Here is a 21,591-nt window from a genome sequence, read left to right on the forward strand (position 1 = left end):
TTAATGTAGTTCTTTTGTGTTACTGACAGACCATGAAACCTCTGGCTCTACACAACACCACATTGATATATTAAGAACCTATATGCCCTGTGTATGACTCTGAATTGTGTCCATTAAGGCACTTCTGTCACTTTCAATTGTCCTAATGAAGTTCAAATCGATATGATCTTTTTTCTTCTAAAGTTATTTAGCAGGATGTTTTTCCTTTTTAATTTTCCCATTTCCATCTGAAGTGAATGCTGATTGATGGTACCATTGACAAAATGAAAAAAACACTGGTCCCAAAAACAAACATTGACTGCCATAGTAGGAAAATAAATGTAGTAAATGTTTGATATTTTGAGTAATGTAGGAAAAAACAGTTCTGGGGCACTTTTGACTAGTATTTAAATGTTTCCTCTATGGCAGTCAATGGTGTTTCAGAACTGTTGGTTTGCAAACATTATTCCAAAATATCTCTCTTTGTTTGGAATAACTAGGGTGAGTAATTCATTACAGAATTTTCATTTTTGGATGGAGTATCCCTTTAAGTTGAGTAACCGGTGACCTGTTGAAAGTTAAATGTCATCATTATCTTTAATTTTTCACTGACTTTTCACAAAAATGCCTGATTGAATTAGAGACTCCATATGTGTGCTTTGGGTTATTTGGGTAATTTTATGAATTGGTAGTCAAAACCAAAATGTTTTAGAAAAAAAGCCCACAAATATGAATATTTTGTATATTATTATAACATATTATATATGTTATATATATTTTATATTTTGTTTATCAAGTGAGTAAATTATCTTGTGGTATCCAAAAACAATTCACAGGGAAAATGCCCCACTTCAACAAAAATATTTAGATATCATTGAAATAAAAATATACAATTGCTTTATAATCATAAAAGTCATATAAAATATGGCATTACATAAAAACAACACTAATATACAAACATTTACATTACATTTTTGAAGGTCTGTTCCTTTTCCTTGTTTTAAAAAGTGCAGTTAAATCATTTTAGATAAATTGTTTTCAAATCTTCAAATATTTTAAATCAAAGCCAGTTGGACATTGATTCGGAATAAACAGTATTTTTCAGCTTTGTAATGCATTTAAGTTAAATGTGTTAATTTGTAGCCTATGTTCAACTGAGAACTGAGTCTGTTAGTCTTTGTTAGTATCTTAAACACAACACGAAATGTCATTCCTACCAGAGTTATTATAGTTTTGATTTTAGTTTTATATAGTTTTATTAATATCTTAAATTAGCTTTCATTTTTTTGTGTTGATTTTAGTTAAGGTATTAGCAATTTTGGTATATGATTTTGTAATTTTATAATTTATTTGTTTATTTTTAATGTTGCTATATAAGATTAATACATTTTTACTTTAGTTTTTTAACACATTTTTGTGTATTGTTATAATTTTACTGAATAAACATTTTCAAAGCTTTAATTTTAGTAAACTAAAATAACCTTGATTCCTATATGTAACTTTAATGTGTGATGTCATTTTGAATTAAACAGATAATATACAAGGAAATGAGACTTAGATTCATAACGTTTTCCGTCAGTATGTTGTGGTTACATGGCAATTCATTTTTGTCATTGTTATTTCCCCTGAAAAAAATGGAAAACAAATTCAAAAGCATTGTTCTTTCAAACAGAATGCACAAATAAATTGTGCATATTGAGAGCAGAAGTATAAATTAAGAAAACACACAGGCTTAATGTTAATGTTGTTCTTAAATGGATAGTTTACCCAGAAATTCATTGGCACACCCTCACTTCATTCCAAACTTGAAGACTTCCTTTCTTCTTGCATAAAACAAAACAAGATATTTTGAAGAACGTTAATAAGCAAACAACATGGCACTCCATTATCTTCTTTTGCATAAACACAAAACCACTGAGACATTCCTCGAAATATCTCAAGAATCAAATACAGATTTTGGGTGTATAAACGATGAACACATTTTTATGTTTAGGTTAGGTCTGTGTAAGGTTTGATTTACATAAGAAGCACAGACTTGTATCACAGCAACCAGATGGTTTAGGCGGAGAAGTTTGAGGTCTTGTAGGGTAGCAGGTTATAGAGGGGGGCAAAAGGGGGTGGGTTGGTCTGGGTGTTGGATGTATCTGAAGATCCTGTCTGTTGAACACTGGATCCAGTTGATGCCGGTGAGATATAGAGTGAGGCACTCTGCAGGTCAAAACATGAACAATTAGACTTTCAAGTGCACAAAAAAAGTTTTCGGGAGAAATAACAATGTCAAAGAATTAACAACTAGTAACAAATTCAAACCCTGACGGAAAAAGTTTTGAATCTAAGTCTCATTTCCTTGTGCATTTTCTGATTCATTCAAAATGACATCATATCTAACTAATCTACTGCACGGTAACTATTAACTGCATCTACTCATCTACTGCACTGTAACTATTAACTGCATCTACTCATCTACTGCACTGTAACTTCAATAACTGCATTAACTCATCTATTGCACTGTAATTCTATTAACTGCATCTACTCATCTATTGCACTGTAACTATTAACTGCATCTACTCATCTACTGCACTGTAATTCTATTAACTGCATCTACTCATCTATTGCACTGTAATTCTATTAACTGCATCTACTCATCTACTGCACTGTAACTTCAATAACTGCATTAACTCATCTATTGCACTGTAATTCTATTAACTGCATCTACTCATCTACTGCACTGTAACTATTAACTGCATCTACTCATCTACTGCACTGTAACTTCAATAACTGCATTAACTCATCTATTGCACTGTAATTCTATTAACTGCATCTACTCATCTATTGCACTGTAACCTATAAACTGCATCTACTCATCTATTGCACTGTAACTTCAATAACTGCATTAACTCATCTATTGCACTGTAACTCTATTAACTGCATCTACTCATCTATTGCACTGTAACCTATAAACTGCATCTACTCATCTATTGCACTGTAACCTATAAACTGCATCTACTCATCTATTGCACTGTAACTTCAATAACTGCATTAACTCATCTATTGCACTGTAACTTCAATAACTGCATTAACTCATCTATTGCACTGTAATTCTATTAACTGCATCTACTCATCTATTGCACTGTAACCTATAAACTGCATCTACTCATCTATTGCACTGTAACCTATAAACTGCATCTACTCATCTATTGCACTGTAACCTATAAACTGCATCTACTCATCTATTGCACTGTAACCTCAATAACTGCATCTACTCATCTATTGCACTGTAACTTCAATAACTGCATTAACTCATCTATTGCACTGTAATTCTATAAACTGCATCTACTCATCTACTGCACTGTAACCTATAAACTGCATCTACTCATCTATTGCACTGTAACTTCAATAACTGCATCTACTCATCTATTGCACTGTAACTTCAATAACTGCATTAACTCATCTATTGCACTGTAACTTCAATAACTGCATTAACTCATCTACTGCACTGTAACTTCAATAACTGCATTAACTCATCTATTGCACTGTAATTCTATTAACTGCATCTACTCATCTATTGCACTGTAACCTATAAACTGCATCTACTCATCTATTGCACTGTAACTTCAATAACTGCATTAACTCATCTATTGCACTGTAACTTCAATAACTGCATTAACTCATCTATTGCACTGTAATTCTATTAACTGCATCTACTCATCTATTGCACTGTAACCTATAAACTGCATCTACTCATCTATTGCACTGTAACCTATAAACTGCATCTACTCATCTATTGCACTGTAACCTATAAACTGCATCTACTCATCTATTGCACTGTAACTTCAATAACTGCATTAACTCATCTATTGCACTGTAATTCTATTAACTGCATCTACTCATCTATTGCACTGTAACCTATAAACTGCATCTACTCATCTATTGCTCTGTAACCTATAAAATGCATTAACTCATCTTCTGGACTGCAAACTATTAACTGCATTAAATCGTATACTGCACCGTAACTTTAATAACTGCATTAACTTCAACTACTGTATTAACTCACCTATTGCACTGCAACTTTAATAGCCAATGTCAATAATTTATGCATAAGTCACTTGCACTATTTTAGTCTAAATTATTATCTGTTCATATCCACCTGTACATTAATGTTCATAGTATATAGCCATCTGTATATATTGTTCATAGTATATACCTACTGTCATATTTTCATAGAACATTCCTACTGCAAAAAAAGAGTGACTGTACTGTATATTAACTTATATTTAAATAACCTAAGAAGTGGAAATGAATCTTGATTTTAGTTTATAATTGTAGTATATAAAAAGATCCTAGGATGGGATGTATTAATCCCATTGTTGGGTCAAATATAAAACAATGGTTTAATTTGTCCATTTATGACCCAATGCTTTGACTACAAAATTCTTGACCAATCACATTTAGACATTTACATTTAGTCATTTAGCAGACGCTTTTATCCAAAGCGACTTACAGATGAGGAAACATTGGAAGCAATTATAACAACATAGGCAACAAAATACATACGTGCATCAAACTAGTCCATTAAAGCCTAGCACAGTATAAAAAGCTAAGAATAGTGAGGTTAGTAGTGTTTTTTTTTTCAATCACAATAAAGTATTCCAGAGCAAGGTTATTTTAGTTTACTGAAATAAAACATTTAAATAGTTTCGGTTTATTGAAATTAAATTAAATATTCGACTAAACATTATTGGAAAAACTTGATGTCACCTCAGATATAAACTGAAATAAGCCCAAGGCAGTAAAATTATAATCATAAACAAAAACAAAAATTAAAATAAAATAAAAAATTATCTTATATAGCAAGGTAAAAACAAAAACAAATAAATAATAAAATTACAAAAGCATAACAAATAGCGAAAAGAAAACTAAAATGAATGTAAAAACAAAAAAACTTAAAATATTGTTAAACTAAATAAAACTTAAAACAAATCTATAAGATTGTGTGTGTTTCTAAAATGGAAGACCACACAAGATTTGTTTAGATTTTTAAGATTTTGCTATTTATAGATGTGTTTAAAGGCAAATTTTGAGTGGTCTTTTAATTTTTGACTTTGGTTTGTTTTTCGTTTTCATTATGAGCGTGTCTAATATCAAATGCTTGGGAGCTGTGTTTGAATTGGCCAGATACATTTCTGTGGTGGTTCTTCCAAAAGCAACTGAATAGTAGCTCAACAGGAATGAGGTTTGCTGAGGGATCTGGGATTGGTCAGACTTCTGGCCAGAGCTCTCAGCAGGGCAGGGGTGTGATATGGACAAGCCCATGGATCAGTGTATTTAGGCAGGGTTTGCTGTGGGAATTTGGACGGGGACTGTTATTTTCACATCACACTAACAGGTTATATTTGATAAGGAGTCTCACACAAAATTGTAATGGCACGAAAGCCTGTTGACATCATACTATAAAAGACCATAAATGTGAACTGAATCTGTGTTTGTGTTTGTGTGGTTGTACTCAGTGTACTGACCGGGTAGAGCTGGTGTCCAATCTGTGAGCTGGTCTCCATTAGCAGAGGTGCATTGGGAGATGAGCAGTTCGCCCCTTCAAAGGATAAAAGAGATGAACCCCCCCACCGGGGCACATCAGGACATACCCCCCCATTTTTCTGCCAAGAGAACAGCACAAAACAACCTAATGTAAGGGCATTTACTAAAGCAGTTTCGGTATATATTATATTGCCATAATACAATGTATTTTATTACACAATGTAAGAAATGCATTTCAATTTCAATAATTTATTTTTGACCCACGCCCTGTAGGGTTACTACTGTACAGTGTAAAATCAACTTTTATTTTTCTCCAGTGAAATGTTCAATAGCATTGTGAATAGAAATGCATGCACGTGCTTATAGGCTACATCAACATGGGTATGCGTACTAAAGTAATATTTACTAAATAAAAAAGTGTGTCAACTAACTGTTGATACAGCAGGAAAATCTGAATTCTCATAAATTTGGCTGACAATATGGACAGAAGGTCAGCAAATTCAGACAAAGAGAGCCCATTTGGTTTTGGGGGTCTATATATAGTGACCATGGCAGCATGAGGAGCTGCACAATGAGTAGTACGCTCAAGCCCAGACATTCAAATGTTTTAAAACTATGTACAGGTACGGGTATATACTGTATTGCAATTTGTAAACCCCTGTAAATTCCACCACCTCTACCAGTAGACCGTGAGACATCAAGAAAGTCAATAATTCTGTCTATGCCAAGTTTCAGCAAGTCCAGTTTATTGTCCATGATAAAACTTGATATTTAATGCCATCGTAGGGAAAATAAATAGTATGGGAGTCAGTGAGGTGGGAAACCAGATCTGTTTTAAAATAACCCAGCCTTTTGAATGCACTGACAAAAAAAACAATTCTGACTTTTTATTTTTCATTTAAAATTTTATTCTGTACCTCGAGTGCTAACAAAACCCATAGCTACTATACTGCATACAGTATTAATTAAGTTTACACTCAACATGATGGGGTATTTTCAACCCAGCACTGTCAGAAAAGGTTCAATCCAGCCTTTGGGTTAAATTTACCAGCCAAAGGATATTTTTGACCCAAAAATTTGGCAGAGAAGATACTGTACAAGCGCTAGTCCTAAGTAACACCATCTCAAAGTGGTGATGTCAGTATTATATTCTGGAGTTTCTATTCAAGCAGGAGGAAATGTAAAGCTTGCTAAAGTGAAAGGCAGAATAAACAGACACAAACACAAACAAAACACAAACAGGAAAACCCCAAGAAAAATATTTCAGACTGTCAGCAAGATTCAGACTGCCATCATCAAGGCCAAGATTCGTTTCCCAACTGTAAAGTTTAGTCATTAATTTGTTTTATGATTAGCATTTTGTTTTGTTTCCCGCTCTGAAGACTTAACAAAAGCAAGCGATATAAAAGTCATGTCACCATGAAAGAGACATTGGTTTTACACACTTTGGGTATTGTTCAGGGTGATGCGAAATCAGCAGTGTTGTGTTTTAAGTATATGTTCTACATTTACATTTTCGCATTTGGAAAATGCTTTAATCCAAAGCGACTTAAATTGCATTATAGATTTGTGTCAAAGTATGTGCAATCGCTGAGATCGAACCTTGGCATTGCTAGCCCCATGTTCTAACCACTGAGCTACAGGACACCCTCACAGACCTCTTTCGCAAGGCACTTGCAATACAGACTTGCTCAAAACCCGCTATTCTTTTCTCACCTTGTCTTTGATACTGCCCAACACAGCAGTGGTCAGGATTCCAGTCACAAATCCCAGCAGATTGAGGACAGTAAGGACCCACAGGAGAACGTACAGAGACAGGACGTCCTGACAGCTTTGCACACCAACAAACTCATAATAACCGTTCAGATATCCTCCACTGGAAATGAAGACAGATGTGGGAATAATTCTATACCCTGTTGGTTTGCTTTTTCTTTTTATTTCAACTATAATGTTCATGGTAGGCAACAGATGTTATTTGGCTCTGGTGTTATTGGTAGATGCTATGCATTGATCAAATTTCATATTCTGGACCGTATACATGACTTACTTTAAATAATAGTAATATTGTACTGTATATAGGGGATAGTTCGGCCAAAAAAAGGTATTTGGTAACCGAACCATGGTGGTACCCATTCAGTTTTATTGTGCAGACACAAATCCAATGCAAGTCAATGGGTACTACCATTGTTCTGTTACCATCGTTCTTCAAAATGTATTTTTTTGTGTTCTGCAGAAGAAATACAGGTTTAAAAATGACTAGAATTTGAGTTAATTTTCATTTTGGGACTAAAGTTTCGTGTGCAGTGTTTTTGAGTTACTTACTTGGCACAATCGTACAAGTCACAACAGTAACATGTTCCGCTGCGGACCTTCATACTACAGGCCTCTGTTAGACTTTGACAAGGAACCTATAAAACAAACATCTATCCAATCTCCAAATCCTTAAATCTCACGGATACAGGTGGGCTATAGATGGACAGATGGCCATATGATCTTCTATGCAAATGGAAGACACTTTGAAATTCTGCTTTAATCTATTTTGAAAACGGACGTTAATATATCCAGAAACTGTTTATGAACAAATGCTTACATTTGAATAGATAGCTAGCAAATAAGATAACATAGACTGCTGTTACGTTCTCTTGGCGTCTCATAGTGACATCACGTGGTAAACATACGAATGTGACGAGTTGTCTGGAATCCAGCATGAGATGACTACAGTATTAGTACAGATCCCACACAACAAACACTTGTCTTCCATGTCAACTGCTCAAACCAGTTCGAGGCTTCACATCAAAAGAACGTGTGTATGAGGATAGTAGCAAAAAGCCTGCAGATAATGATCTGTCACAAGACAGAAATGTGGAGGACCTGACTCACTGTTGCATGGTACTTCTCATAGATGTAACTGTTTCCACTGGTGTAGAACTGACATCTCCCCGCCCTCAATGGACGCAAATCCTGATGGACACAGAAAAAGTAAGAAATGTCTTTTGTTGTTTTGTTCAATATTTACTCCTAAAATCAATATTAACTACTCTGTAGTTTCTTTTTATCTATCTCTCAAGACCATCCCTGGCTCTTTATATGACTGCAGAACTTTTATACAAATATTGAAGAGCACCAACTCATTGTCCCATCTCTAAACGTGTGCTTTATATGCATTGTCTCTCTCTCATTTCTTATAAAATTCAAATATTATCAGCACATCAATGTCTTAAAGTCTGACAAACACATAAGTAAACAACATATGTGAGCGACATTATGTTTTGAGAGTTTTATTTTTGTGTGCTTAAAAACATTCTTGGAAAAAAAGTTTGGAAACATTCATGTTCCTCTGGTTTATATGAAACAAACTAGGACATTTAATGTCATGAAGATTTTCTGTGACCAAACAAATACATGCATAGATATAGAATGTATAGATTTGTAAATACTGGTACAAAAATGAACAGTACATTTCAAGTGTCAATTCTTATCGGAAAAATGCCTTATTAGCATCTATAATAGCTTTACACGCAGTCTAGACATTGGTGCAGCTTTTGACAAAGACTGTAAATGAGGTATTGTACGGAACTCCTTAAAAACACAGATCCGTTTCGATAAATGTACTCACAATGGTTAGCAGGATGAAAACACCATCCACCACAAGACACAGGAAGCTGGAAATGATACCAAAACTCAGGAACACAATAGCTGCAACCAACTGGACAGAAAAAGAACAGTTTAAAATTTGTCAGGAGTGTATTTCAGTCTCAAATTCTTGACTTGCTTAAAATTTCTTTAATAAAAATTCATTGTAAACACATGCACACACACTAAAATACACCCTTTATCCAAACACCAGTGGAGGACGTATGATAGCAGATGTTTAAAGCCCGACGGGCTTTGAAATTATCCATAAATTAGACATTAATGCCCTGAATGATTTAAAAAAATGCTATAGTGTACTTATTTTTACATGCGTTATGGTGTCCACAGGGACAGACCTTTGCTCAGCTGATCACAGAGAGAAGTGAACCCCACCAACAGAGAAAACAGAAAGATAAAAAGAGAAGAAGAGACAGGGAGTGAACAGATGAAAGGAGAGGAAGGAGAGAGTAAAGTGATGTATGTCGTAGGCACATCAGAGAAGTTCAGTGGCAAGAGGTTGGTCAGGTCACAAGTGATTTATGCCACAGTTTTCTTCGTGGGATATCTATGTCTATAAAAACTGAATTGAGAAATAAATTAATGCACATATTCATCATCAAAAGCTCTTTTTTTTACTGTTTGCTTTGTGTTCGATTGACACTTCCCTCTTGGTTGCAAGATTCACATGCTTTGTGCTTAAAGTGTTTAAAATTTTAATGTAGGCTGGAGTGGCAAAGCATTTAAGAATGCATTTACTTTATATTAAAGGGATTAAAGGGAAAGTTCACACAAAAATGAATGTGGTAACAATGAGAAGTTCAGAACTGATGAAGCAAAAGAAAAGCCTCATTTGATTGTATTCTCTTTCTTTTTACATTACACTTTAATTCAAATACTATCTCATCAAATCTGATATCTAGTATATCAGAATAATATCAACATGATGTGTATCTCATTTGTAAATGGGGTTCTGGTTTCTTTCTCCAATTGTGAATTACTGAACACAGCAACAATGCTACACAAAAAAATAAAAGAACAGCCAACATCACAAAATTACGCAAGCTCTAACAGGATAGTTCAGGAGCAGATAGAGATGGGGCGATATGCATCACATTCACACTCACATTTTGCTTTTATGCATTATGAAAGTGTAAGAATATAGAACTTAGCGCTGGCTTTATTGCAGATAAGCATATCCTGCTTTGTCTCATTCATCTATATGTCCGTGTCATGACAATTTGTCAATAGTATCAAACGGTCCTGCCCACTGAAAGCGAATATTTACACACTGAAATAGAAAAAACAGCATACCAGTTGAGAGACTGACCCCATCACCATGATAGATAACATCGTCCAGCCCTGTAAGCAGTGGTAGTTTGGTCAATAATGGATATCAAGCTTTATCTCATACGTGTTGGCTGTGAGAAATTGTCCTGCTGAAACGTCCTCCCTCCTTTAGGTTATGCAAAATTTATTTTCATACTCGCATTATCACACTGCCCTGCTGCTGAAAAGCTGTGCCCAAAACAGTGGAGTGAATTGAGGAAATCATTTTTATTTTGGGGTGAACTGTCCATTTAACACACATGCAACAGGAAAGTTGATCATTTTATATTAAACTCTTCAAAGAACCTCATAAGTTTTTGTTGCCTCATCAGATGCATTTGATAATGTTTAGTTTTTTTGATAAACTGCCTGAATTAAAAAAGAATACATGCAATGTTTCCCTTGAGTCTTTTAACTATGGCAAAATAAAGCTTGTTTTATTATTTTCTAAGTGTTCGGGTTGAGGGATATATTAGATAGAAAATACATCATTTGTTAGTGATTACACATCTCCAAAACAACTCCGCCTTATGACAAACACGTTTGTGATTCCCCAAGTATCAAATTTGACCAGCAACTATGAAAGATAGCCCTCACACCATGTATGTATCAAATGCTCTACAAGACCCCTGAAGGTGTCCTGTGGTTTCCCAGTCCTGTCGGTGGCTCAGCCGGCCTTCCAGCCGGTGTCAAGTCCTGCACCCAGTCCTGTCGGTGGCTCAGCCGGACTTCCAGCCGGTGCCCAGTCTGGCAGTTATGCCGGGAACAAGACTAGTTCCCCCCAGGACTTCTCCCATCAAGCCCCCCGGGACCCCACGCTCGCGAGTAATAATAAGAAGCTGTGTAATAAGTCACCACTTTAGTGTGACCCTGATTACCCTGACTGGGTTTATTCGGCGATAACAACTGACTGGGCTGACGTTTTCATTTACTATTTTTAAAACAAGCATGAGCTTGTGAGATTTAAAAGTTCCAGCTGTAGAAATAACTATGAATAACAGCTGTTCATCACAAAACAAATTGAGCAATTAACCTGTCTCCAAAAGAACTGGAAAGTGTAATGTATATAATGTAGGGTACACAACATATGGACTACTTTAACATATTTCAGATATGCATATTTGTTCTTTCTGATACTTGACAGTTAACAGTAAATCACTACTGTCATTGCATGTACTGGGGCTTCACATTAGTTAAAGAAATGGGATATTTGCTAACATGTTAAATAATGTATTATGATATGCAATACAATAATACTTGAACCATATAACAACATTCACATATCAGTTTCTTAGTTATCTGCATTGACCTAAAATGTTGCATGTAAGCTACTTAACTTTCAAAAGCATTAAAATAATTTGGTTACTGCAAATCATTGTGAAATACATATTGCGATATGCATTTTTGCAATAATTTCAATTTATTGTTCAGTCCTAGAACGTACTGTTCCTTTAAGACAAAATATCTGAACTAAATCTACCAAATAAGACTAGTTTTCAAACCCTCTATGGCATGAATTTTTATTTTGTTATTGTGGCTTTTGGTAAATACAATCATCACAGCTGCCATCGTTTTCAACAACAGCAGGAATCTTCCATCATTTGCGGTTATAACAACACTACTTGTAGTTGGCTTAACATACACCCAATAATTGTGAACCTTTGGGTATTTTGTATATGCGTCGGGTTCTGTAAATACGATGTGGATCAATAATAATAATTACTAAATCATGACTCTGAGTAACTTATCAAAAGCATGGAAAACTGTATGAGAACTAGCCAAGCCATAAGGAATGATGAGATCTCTTTCCAATCCAGTCTCACTATTTGATAAAACCACATCTTGCTTGCCTCTCTGAGCTGCTTCAAGGCACTAAATGCTAATGCCAAGGGATCGTGGTATTGGTGTTGTGTTTAGTGCTCGAGATGAAGATCAGAAGTTGGCTTGATTCCTTTAAGGAACAATGCTGTCAGGCAAAGGTAATGGTAGAAACCTACTAGTGAAACTTTATCATGTTGGGATCTCTGCAATCATAACCAGCATCCTTCTCTAGGCTTGTTGTTGAGATAACGCTATAAGACATGTGATGCTGTAACCATCAACTGCATCATGGTTCAAAACAGCAGAGTCTCGGTATCTAGTCACCTTCACCTCAATCTTGGCAAAACTGAACTGAACTCCTGTTGATCCCAGCAAACCCATCAGTCATGCACAACTTCACTGTCCAACTTACTGTAGGTCTTTAACAGTAACACCTATGAGTTGTGTTTGATGACCAGCTGAACTTTACATTCCACAATGCAACACTTATTTGGTCAGTCAGTAAACAGCTTCTTGTCCAAACTCTTTTGCCCTTGCTTGGCCCTCTGGTCAATGTGACCAAGCCAGATTGAAGGTCAATGCGACCTGATTCAGATTGCAATAGCATGTCTGGTTTTTAATCAAACAAAAAAGGCAACAAATCAATCTATGGCCATTCTGTTCCTCTGTGGTTAAATGAGCTGCAAGTCCTGATCAGCTAAAACCACAACAACTTTCAAAAAACAAATTTGCTGTTTAACATTCCTGTAAAAATAGCTTTGTACGGTGTACTTTATTTATTGTTAGATCTTAAGCCAAAATGTTAAATTGCTCTGGATAACAGCGTCTAGATGAATTCATGTAAATGTGGTCTGGACTGTTGCGTTGGGGTGGTTGTATATTGGTCGAACTGTTATGTTTGTTGCACTCTTTTCTCTTTTTTCTATTGTTTTATTATTTATATATTGTTTTATCTGGTTACTTTTCTTATTTCCAACTCTCCTCCTGCCTGGTCGATGTTTTACCCTAGTATCATTTGTTCATTACTCACACCTGTTCCCCATTTACAATCTCCCTATTTATACCACAGTGTTCCCCTCACTGGTTGTGGCGTTGTCTTCTTTGCCACAAGTGGATTACGGTCTGTGGTTTGTTTTGTGGCTCTCTAATATTGTGGCTAAAGCCAGTATGGATGTACCAGATAAACTCTGCGCTCACTCGCCCTCTCTGGATTATTGTTTTCACTCATAATTTGCTCATCTATTCGCTAACCCTATATGATCTTTCAAATCAATCACCTGAGTGTTATTTTCAAGGCCTTCAATGAAGAAAAATTATGTTGAGTCCAAATGTTATTCACGCAATCTACCAGCAAGTGCAAATTACTGTCGTTAAGTCAAGATTTGATCCCTTAGTGCAAACATGGCTGTTGGATCTGGTGTTCTTTATGTTATCCAATATTTGATCTGCTATATTTAGCATGACAGTTTAACAACTGCTTTGGGCTTTATATATATTTTTTATTTTTTATTTTATGTACAATAGAGTTTCCTAATTTGCTTTTAAAATATGATTAGGACCATCATTTCAATCATTGAACAACATACTTAATCATGGCTCTTTGTAAAATATAAAGGTACATCCTAGCAAAAGAAGGAAACCGAACAATATAATCATAGATACAATATGAACATTGGCAAACTTGTTCTTCCTCTGAAGTGATAATTGTAACAGCCTGCAACACTGCAAAAATGTTTACGAGCCTACTCAAAAACATATTAAAGCGTTCTCACACCGGCTCCTAGTAATTGTATGAAGTAGGACAACCTTAAGCAGCTTGCCATTTAGGGAAGCCCTTAAGATTTTTGTGTGCAATACGTACATGATTTGTTTTTAAGAAATTTGAAAATAAATGGCTGGAGTGAATGCTTTACCGAAGTGTCATCAAAATATAAAAAAGGTTTCTAAAATGTGTAACCAAAAACTTGTCTTTATCTGGATTAAGATATCTTTTCTAATTGCCTTATTGTTTGTTAATAAACTACTGCACTATAGAAACACAGAGGGACAATTCACCCAAAAATAAACATTCTGTAATCATTTACTAACCCTCGAGCTGTTCCAAATCTGAATGAATTTCATGGTTTTAAACCCAGAGAAAAATATGTGGAAAAATGCTTGCAACCAAACAAAGCTTGGTCACCATTGACTACCTAGATTCCTAGATTCTTCAAAATATTTTTTGTGATCAACAGAACAAAGAAATAAACAAATAAATGTTTCATACTATGGCATTGGGTGAACTGTTTCTTTAAGCTGTTGCCTTCTGGACCTTCCCAGGATAAGGGAAAGCCCTCTCTCTGGGAAACTGTTAGTTTTCCTTCAAATTCACATCTGCTCATCTGTCCTGACCAGTCCCTCCTCTGCTCTTTCCTTTCCAACTTACCATAATTGATTTATATTTTTCCATTCAAGACTGTTGTTATTTGTTTGTACAGATACATGTGTTTGGTTTCTTCCCTAGTTACATCGTATGACAATCTTTGACAATATGACATTTTTTGTAGCAAGATCTATGGACTGTGATGAACAAGAGCAATTCCTAAAATGTCAAGTTTGTCATTTTCGTTTTCTTTACATTTATTTGAGAACATTTGTAATAATAAAAAATAATTCATATATAATTATTTTAAAAAATATATTATTGTACCATCACTAAAAAAATAAGTGTCACAATCGGGGTGGTGAGACTTGGACAGAGGACCCAGACGCAGACAGCGGGTAAGGAGTCATTTAATAACATAACAAAACCCCACGAGGGGGTAACATTAAATAGGGGAATCTAAAAACATGACATGAGAGGACGAAGACTAACCACACTTAAACAAGATTACAATAAAGTCTTCATCGCACCCGCACCGCAGCCGCACCACACCAGACCACACCACACTACACTACACTACACTACACTACACTAACAAGACACAGGAACTCCCCAAACAACCACAATAAACCAGCACAGAACACAAGGGCATTAAATAGGGACAAATCAACATGGGAACAGGTTTGGGGCATGAACTAATTAACAAGCAATAATGAGGAAAAGAGAGGACGTGAACAGAGACGAGCCCGGAGAGAGTGTTTGGCAAGCCATAAGGGCCAAATATCACTCTCTCCACATTAAACATGAGGTTCTGTCATGATCCTGCCACTAGACCAAGAGAAACCTGACAATGGCATAAATGTGCTCGTCCCCAACCTAAGAAAAACCTTAACTCTTCACCACTTACCCCCCCAAATAAAATAACAGACAACCGAAAATCTTCTGAATTTTAACATTGCAGAACAGTTAGCACTAAAAAGTCAAATACAATGGCACTTTAACAATTTAAAATCTAAATCCACTCATAAGAGCAAAGCATGCTGGGAAATCAATCTGCTGAGTAGTTTCAGTTAGTCAATGAAAAGGATTCATGTTGTCCCAATACTAATGGACTAAGTTATGTAAAAGAGTTGCCTATTTATGTCACTATTACACATTGACATTGAGCTTGAACAAGACACCAATACAAATGTGTTATATCAAACTATATTGATTAAGTAAAACAAACAACCTTTAAAATTATTTTTTTGTGTTCCAGGAAAAGTAACAATTAACATCAAAATCATTTAATTAATTGCAGTAAATATATAAGCTTTGAATTTCAGAGTCTATTCACACTTTTCAATAGAGCTGACCATAGAAAGAGCTGACGCAATAAATACTGGGCATGAGTACAGCACATGCTGTGAGTTTTCTCTCTTGACAGCGGAAGGTCAGAGGAAGTTCTGAATGCACAGACAGAAATGAAGCATGGCAAAACAAATTAAACCCTTGTAAATTTTTATTCTCAAAGTAGGAAATGGCGATGGGGAATATTTATCTTGACAAACTTCTGCAAAGACTGGTCTGCTGAGTTTGGATTTCAACAATTTGAACAAAACAAGATTTTTTTGTCAAAATTAAATTGGATAGCGCTGGATAGCAAAATACAATACTTATATCTGTCATCATTAAAACATCTTATAAATTGTCTTTAACTGAAGTAAATTTAAACAGATTTAAACAGACTGATCAAAAGTTAATCAAACTTTAACTTTAATTGAAAACCTATTTATTACAGTAAAAGAGAATTAACCTCTATAATAGGTGCCTAACACTTGTACTCACACTTAGAGATCATAATTATCATAATATTCTCAGAACAGCGGTGAAGCAAGAGTGGAAAAAAGAGTACACATGTTTGTGAAACCAATAAACAGACCATGGCAAGAATACAAGGCAACATGGTGAGCAGAAAAACGCAACAGAAAAAAGCTGATGAGGGAAGACTTTCTGAGTTTACATGTCAATATCTACCAGTTTTTTGCGGTTTTCCTCCAGACATAGTCCAAGAACACCCAAGAATGATCCAAATGCCAACTGCAATAAAAGGAAACACACAATAGTAAAAACAGAGACTCACTGGAAAATACAAAATACTATAGAAGCACTGTGATTCATTATCATACATTTAAATGTCTTTCTGTTATATGGTGAGTAACAACAACGATTCTATGGTATTAAAAAATGAAAAAAAGGTTGTGTTGAGAGACTGACTGGGGTTTGATCTTTAGAACCTATCATCTCTAAGATAAAGTTGAAACACCAATGGGCCTGGCGAATGGCACGCGCACACCAGTCTCCGCCCGTTACATACGGTTATAAAAGGAAGATGGCGGCGGTCATTCATTCACCCTTTGGGCTGAGGAACCTGAGAGATAACTCCCTGACCAAAAAGAAATTAGCTCGAGTATTTGCAGCAATAGCCAAAAGTTAATAATATGGGTCTAAATGATAAGTTTTTCAAAAAATCATTAGAGTAGTCTAGCCATGTGGTGAGTTCCCGTTCAGTGTTGTGTAGTCTAGTCCAGTTGTTTGTATTTAATTCAAGTGTTGTCTTAGTCATGTCTAGTTTAGTTAATCCATGTTCCTATGTATATGTTATGTTTATACCCTTTTTGTTTTGTTATTTTACCCCCTCGTGGGTTTTTGTTTTGTTATTTATATTAAATATCTGTTTAACTCGCTGTCTTTTCCTGGGTTCTCTGTCATTGTTTCACCACCCCTGTACATGACTGAATAAACCAGCCATATTAGGACCCAGCAGACAGAGGGATCGTTGCGACAGCGGTCCCCTCTAGGGTCAAGGCCGCCGGGCTGCCTTCCAAGGTCGTGACCACCAGGCTTCCTTCCAGAGTAGGGGCCTCCATTCCAGGTTGGTGCAGCCGGCCATTCCAGCCCGGTGTAGCCAGCCATTCCCGCCCCGGCTATCCATTCCGTGTCCTGCCGGCTATCCCTTCCGTGTCCTGCTGGCAATCCTAGTTCGGACTTCCTCTGGACTCTGAATTCTGTTTTGTATTTATCATGTTGCCCTTCTTCGTTTGGTCACAGTCTGTTTTGTCTTCTCTGTGCCTTGAGGAGTGCCAGGTTGTGGCAGGATCATGACAGTGTGGAGAGAAGCATTTATGGCCTTCCATACACTCTCTCCGGTCTCGTCTCTGTTCCTGCCCTCTCGTCTCCTCGTTATTGATTCATGCCCTACACATGCCCTTGTGTCTTGTGCTGGTTCATTTTGATATTGTTGTTCTGAAATCTAAACAGTTAACGGTCGGTCCATATAAAGTAAATTATGTTAATGAAAGAGGAGGCTATTGTTGTGCACAAGCTGATGCACAATCATTTAAGGGAGAGTTTTGTAAGTGGAGGAGACAAAACTAAAACTTTAAATTGATGGAACTGCATTTCTAAACTGTATTACAGATAAAGTAAAATTCAGAGTCTGCGGTTTGCTCATGGAAATGATTGTTGGAAAAGTGTTTATTCTGAGTTGTCTATGTATACTTTGGCCACTTATGAGCAGATTACAATTAAGGATAGTGAATTTGGCTTTGTTTGTCGGGACTGATCCAACCAAATTTAGTCAAAGGACCAATTTCAAATTACTGTTTTCGTATTATTATTTGGATGGTTTGGACTTTGGGTAATAACTCTATCAAATTAACAATTAAAAACAAGACAGATGCCAGCACTCTTGATCTCCAAAACAGCTGTATTCTTGTATTGTATACAATAGTTATTTATCATTTGTAGATTACAATGATGATGACTTACAATAATCCCTGACGTGTATCCGGTGATGGTAACACTCTCTGTGCGTGTGTTGGTGTAGATGCCCAACACAACAATAACCAAAGACAGACATAACATGACTGAGACCAGCCATTGAGCCTTCCTCCTCATCATGACACTGTCTGCGATAGAGAGAGAGAGAGAGAGAGAGAGAGAGAGAGAGAGAGAGAGTGAGAGAGAGAGAGAGAGAGAGAGAGAGAGAGAGATAGTGCGCTTGATTGCAAGCTGGTTCAAACACACTTAAACTTGATATAAAATATGAAATGTCTTCTAACACATAGACACATCTGCATTCAACATCTGGTTCCAATGGTGCAGCAGTTGTGAACATCTGAACATCATATTGCTTATTTAACAAACTCAGTTTAAACTCGTTTTCCACAGGGAACACTTAGATTTAGTCATTTCGCAGACGCTTTTATTTTCACTTCTCATATTTGCACATTCCCACTTGCAGAATTTTATTTTTTTTGGCACAATATAACAAGCTAATCACTGTTAAAGATCATCTCTTTTCTGAGATTATGAAGGATTAAATACTGTACATGTTAGGCCTAAGCTATAAAATATGTCTATACAATAACAAAATTATTTGAAAGTTGAATAAAAAAATATAAAAACCATGTTTATTAAATAAAACAAAAGACAAGTGTTAAACTGTAGTTTCAGCATACAAAAAAAGGAAAGCTTGACAATAAGAAAATAACTTTTTTACATTTTATGGTTTATTCACAGAAATGTCATACATTGCATAAACATATGAAGACACTGTATTGTAAGCTATTATTTTGAAATATAGGTATATTGCATATGTTTTAGTATATTTCATATTTATGTTAAATCCAGATCTAAACATGTTTATATTATTTTACATTCGTTTCCATTGATAAGTCTTTGTATATTGGATAGCACAGGTTTTAGGCAACGTATTGTTATTTCTTTCATTTAAATCTAATTGTAGTTCCTTGTCCTTGTCGAGTTCACTTATTTTAGTCTTGTGAAAATACTCTTACCTGTGACAGTGTGTTGAGAAGCGGTGTGGTGCCGGTTCGGTGTTTCCGGTGACTGCATGTCTCCTCTGCGCTCCGTCAGTACATCCACACGATCTGCTTACTTGTGTAACTGTGCGTAGCCACGATTGCTCGTGCAATTTATACTCCTGCCGCGAGCTCCGGTGGTCCGCCCGTACACTCAGACATTGAAGAGTGACCGGATATAGGCTACTTATGACATGTTTTCTTCTCAACAAAATATTGTACGATTGGTCTTTTTAATCTGATATATTTCAAAGTCCTATTTCAAAATTAAAGTTCAGTTGAAAGTCGAATTACTTGAATTCTTTAAAGGGTTTTAAGCGGTTGGAGAATCAGACATCTAAATCTAATCTAATGTTACGTCATATTATGTATATCAGGCACTTGCACAAATTGACGTGTTTCTGTTTATGTAAATCTTTAAAAAATCTAAATATAAGGTCGGGAAATTTTTAAAAAATGTCATGGTCCGATGCCTTTCTCCCCTCACGTCTCTGCGCAGGTGCGCACTGTGCAGAACAGCAGTCAGTGTGTATGGTGAAGCACACAGGCAGAGAACAGCAGAAGAAGCCCCTATTCCAGGTGTTTTTGTCTTGGTTTGCGGTGAGTGATGAAAAAAAAGTTAATTATCAAAAAGACAAACCGCACATATTGTTTCTCTAACACGCATGAGCTAGTTGGCTTAAGTTTCGCTATCATTTGCATAACCTACATGTTAACTGAACGGAGACGACAGCTAAACACAGTAAAATTAACAACGTCCTCAGAATCGCCTCCTTGTAAACCAGGCATTAAGTAGGCCTAATTCAAATGTGCTAACTTGCATACATTTGTCAGGTAATGCAGATGAGTAGGATAAACAACATAACTAAAGCATATCACAAAAGCAAACAGAATAACTACAGCATATAACCAATTATTAGTTAATATGACTTACATCAAGAGTCTTTTCCCTTGAAATGTTATGTTTAAATATGCAGATATATATGCAGCTTGTTTTGGTTCATGTACAAGAACTCTACAGAAGCAAACAGACTAGGGTATGGAAGGTTTAAAACAAACAATTGTGTATTTTGGAAATTCCCTAAGCAAAATAGACCAACATCTCAAAATTGAACAGTACATTAAGTGTCCTGCGTTAAACGATAACTTGATAAGTTTGATGTCAGACCCCTCCTTTAATAACTGCCCATGTTGAAATTTAATAACCTCCCTCAAATGTGAAACAAAGTTCTTGTCAGGATCCGCGTGTGTGTGTGCACGTGAGTGGTACAGTAAGTGTAATTATAACAACAATAATATTAATAATAATAATAATTAGTTATGCTGGTGTATTTTTGTATTTTGTCAATAATTTCTTGGAGTGTGTTTTAATTATTTTTGCAGGTTTTTGTCCTGGAAAATAACAAAAAAGCACAACTTCCTTTTTTTTGTTTAGTCATTGTTATTGTCCCAATAACACCTAAATAATGAAAACTGTTTATTGGCTTGTGCAAAATAAACCAATTATTAGTGAAAATATGTCCTATTCCTTTGTGCAGTAATTTATTCTAAAAACATACTTGAATCTTTAGGATAGAGCACATACACATTGCTTCCTTTGTTGCTGCCTGTTCTTCTTGGTGAATTCTAAAGAAGACCATGGTCTCTCTGTGAACGGATTATTTTGTAGACATTGTTGGGTATGAAACAACATGAAACAATTCGGAGAGTGTGAGGGATTTAAAAAAAATTGTTTTCATATATTTAACCTTTTGTTTGGAGAAAATTAAAACAAATATGAGAAGTCCAATTGAGTCCTTGCCCTTCAAATTGTCTGTGCACGTCTCTGATGGATTTATCAAATCCCCCCATGAAAACTATGAGAACTTTACTAAAGTGTTCCAATCACTTCAAAGACAGAAAAACTAAACTTCTTAAAATGTGCCATGAACCCCATTGTTTGATGTAGATAACAAATGTATGCCAATGACTGCTATAAAACAAGCAGCATGTGTCGCACGTATTTCTAAATTATTTGTAGTGTTTAGTGCCTAGCACGTTTATCTTGCTGGGATTCATTTCACAGTCACT

The 21,591-nt window shown here is 35.6% G+C and overlaps 1 protein-coding gene across 2 annotated transcripts; it reads right to left on the reverse strand.

Moving 5' to 3' along the window:
• Positions 1 to 824: 824 nt before the first annotated feature.
• Positions 825 to 19,768, reverse strand: LOC306899804 (transmembrane protein 255B). 2 transcript variants are annotated; one of them, XM_079466317.1, is made up of 10 exons: positions 19,498 to 19,767; positions 18,467 to 18,606; positions 16,673 to 16,735; positions 10,459 to 10,506; positions 9,131 to 9,220; positions 8,395 to 8,475; positions 7,837 to 7,922; positions 7,231 to 7,390; positions 5,496 to 5,633; positions 856 to 2,187 (listed from the first exon to the last, which is right to left on the reverse strand). In XM_079466317.1, exons 1-10 carry the CDS (start codon positions 19,553 to 19,555, stop codon positions 2,038 to 2,040), a joined length of 1,014 nt encoding a protein of 337 aa, XP_079322443.1. In that variant the 5' UTR covers positions 19,556 to 19,767; the 3' UTR covers positions 856 to 2,037. The 2 variants fall into 2 exon arrangements, with proteins under 2 accessions (XP_079322444.1, XP_079322443.1); XM_079466318.1 differs by lacking the exon at positions 10,459 to 10,506 and having other exon boundaries at positions 825 to 2,187; positions 19,498 to 19,768.
• Positions 19,769 to 21,591: the final 1,823 nt, after the last annotated feature.

Source organism: Barbatula barbatula (assembly GCF_947034865.1).
Source record: "Barbatula barbatula genome assembly, chromosome: 10".
In the NCBI taxonomy this organism is placed as follows: Eukaryota; Metazoa; Chordata; class Actinopteri; order Cypriniformes; family Nemacheilidae; genus Barbatula; species Barbatula barbatula.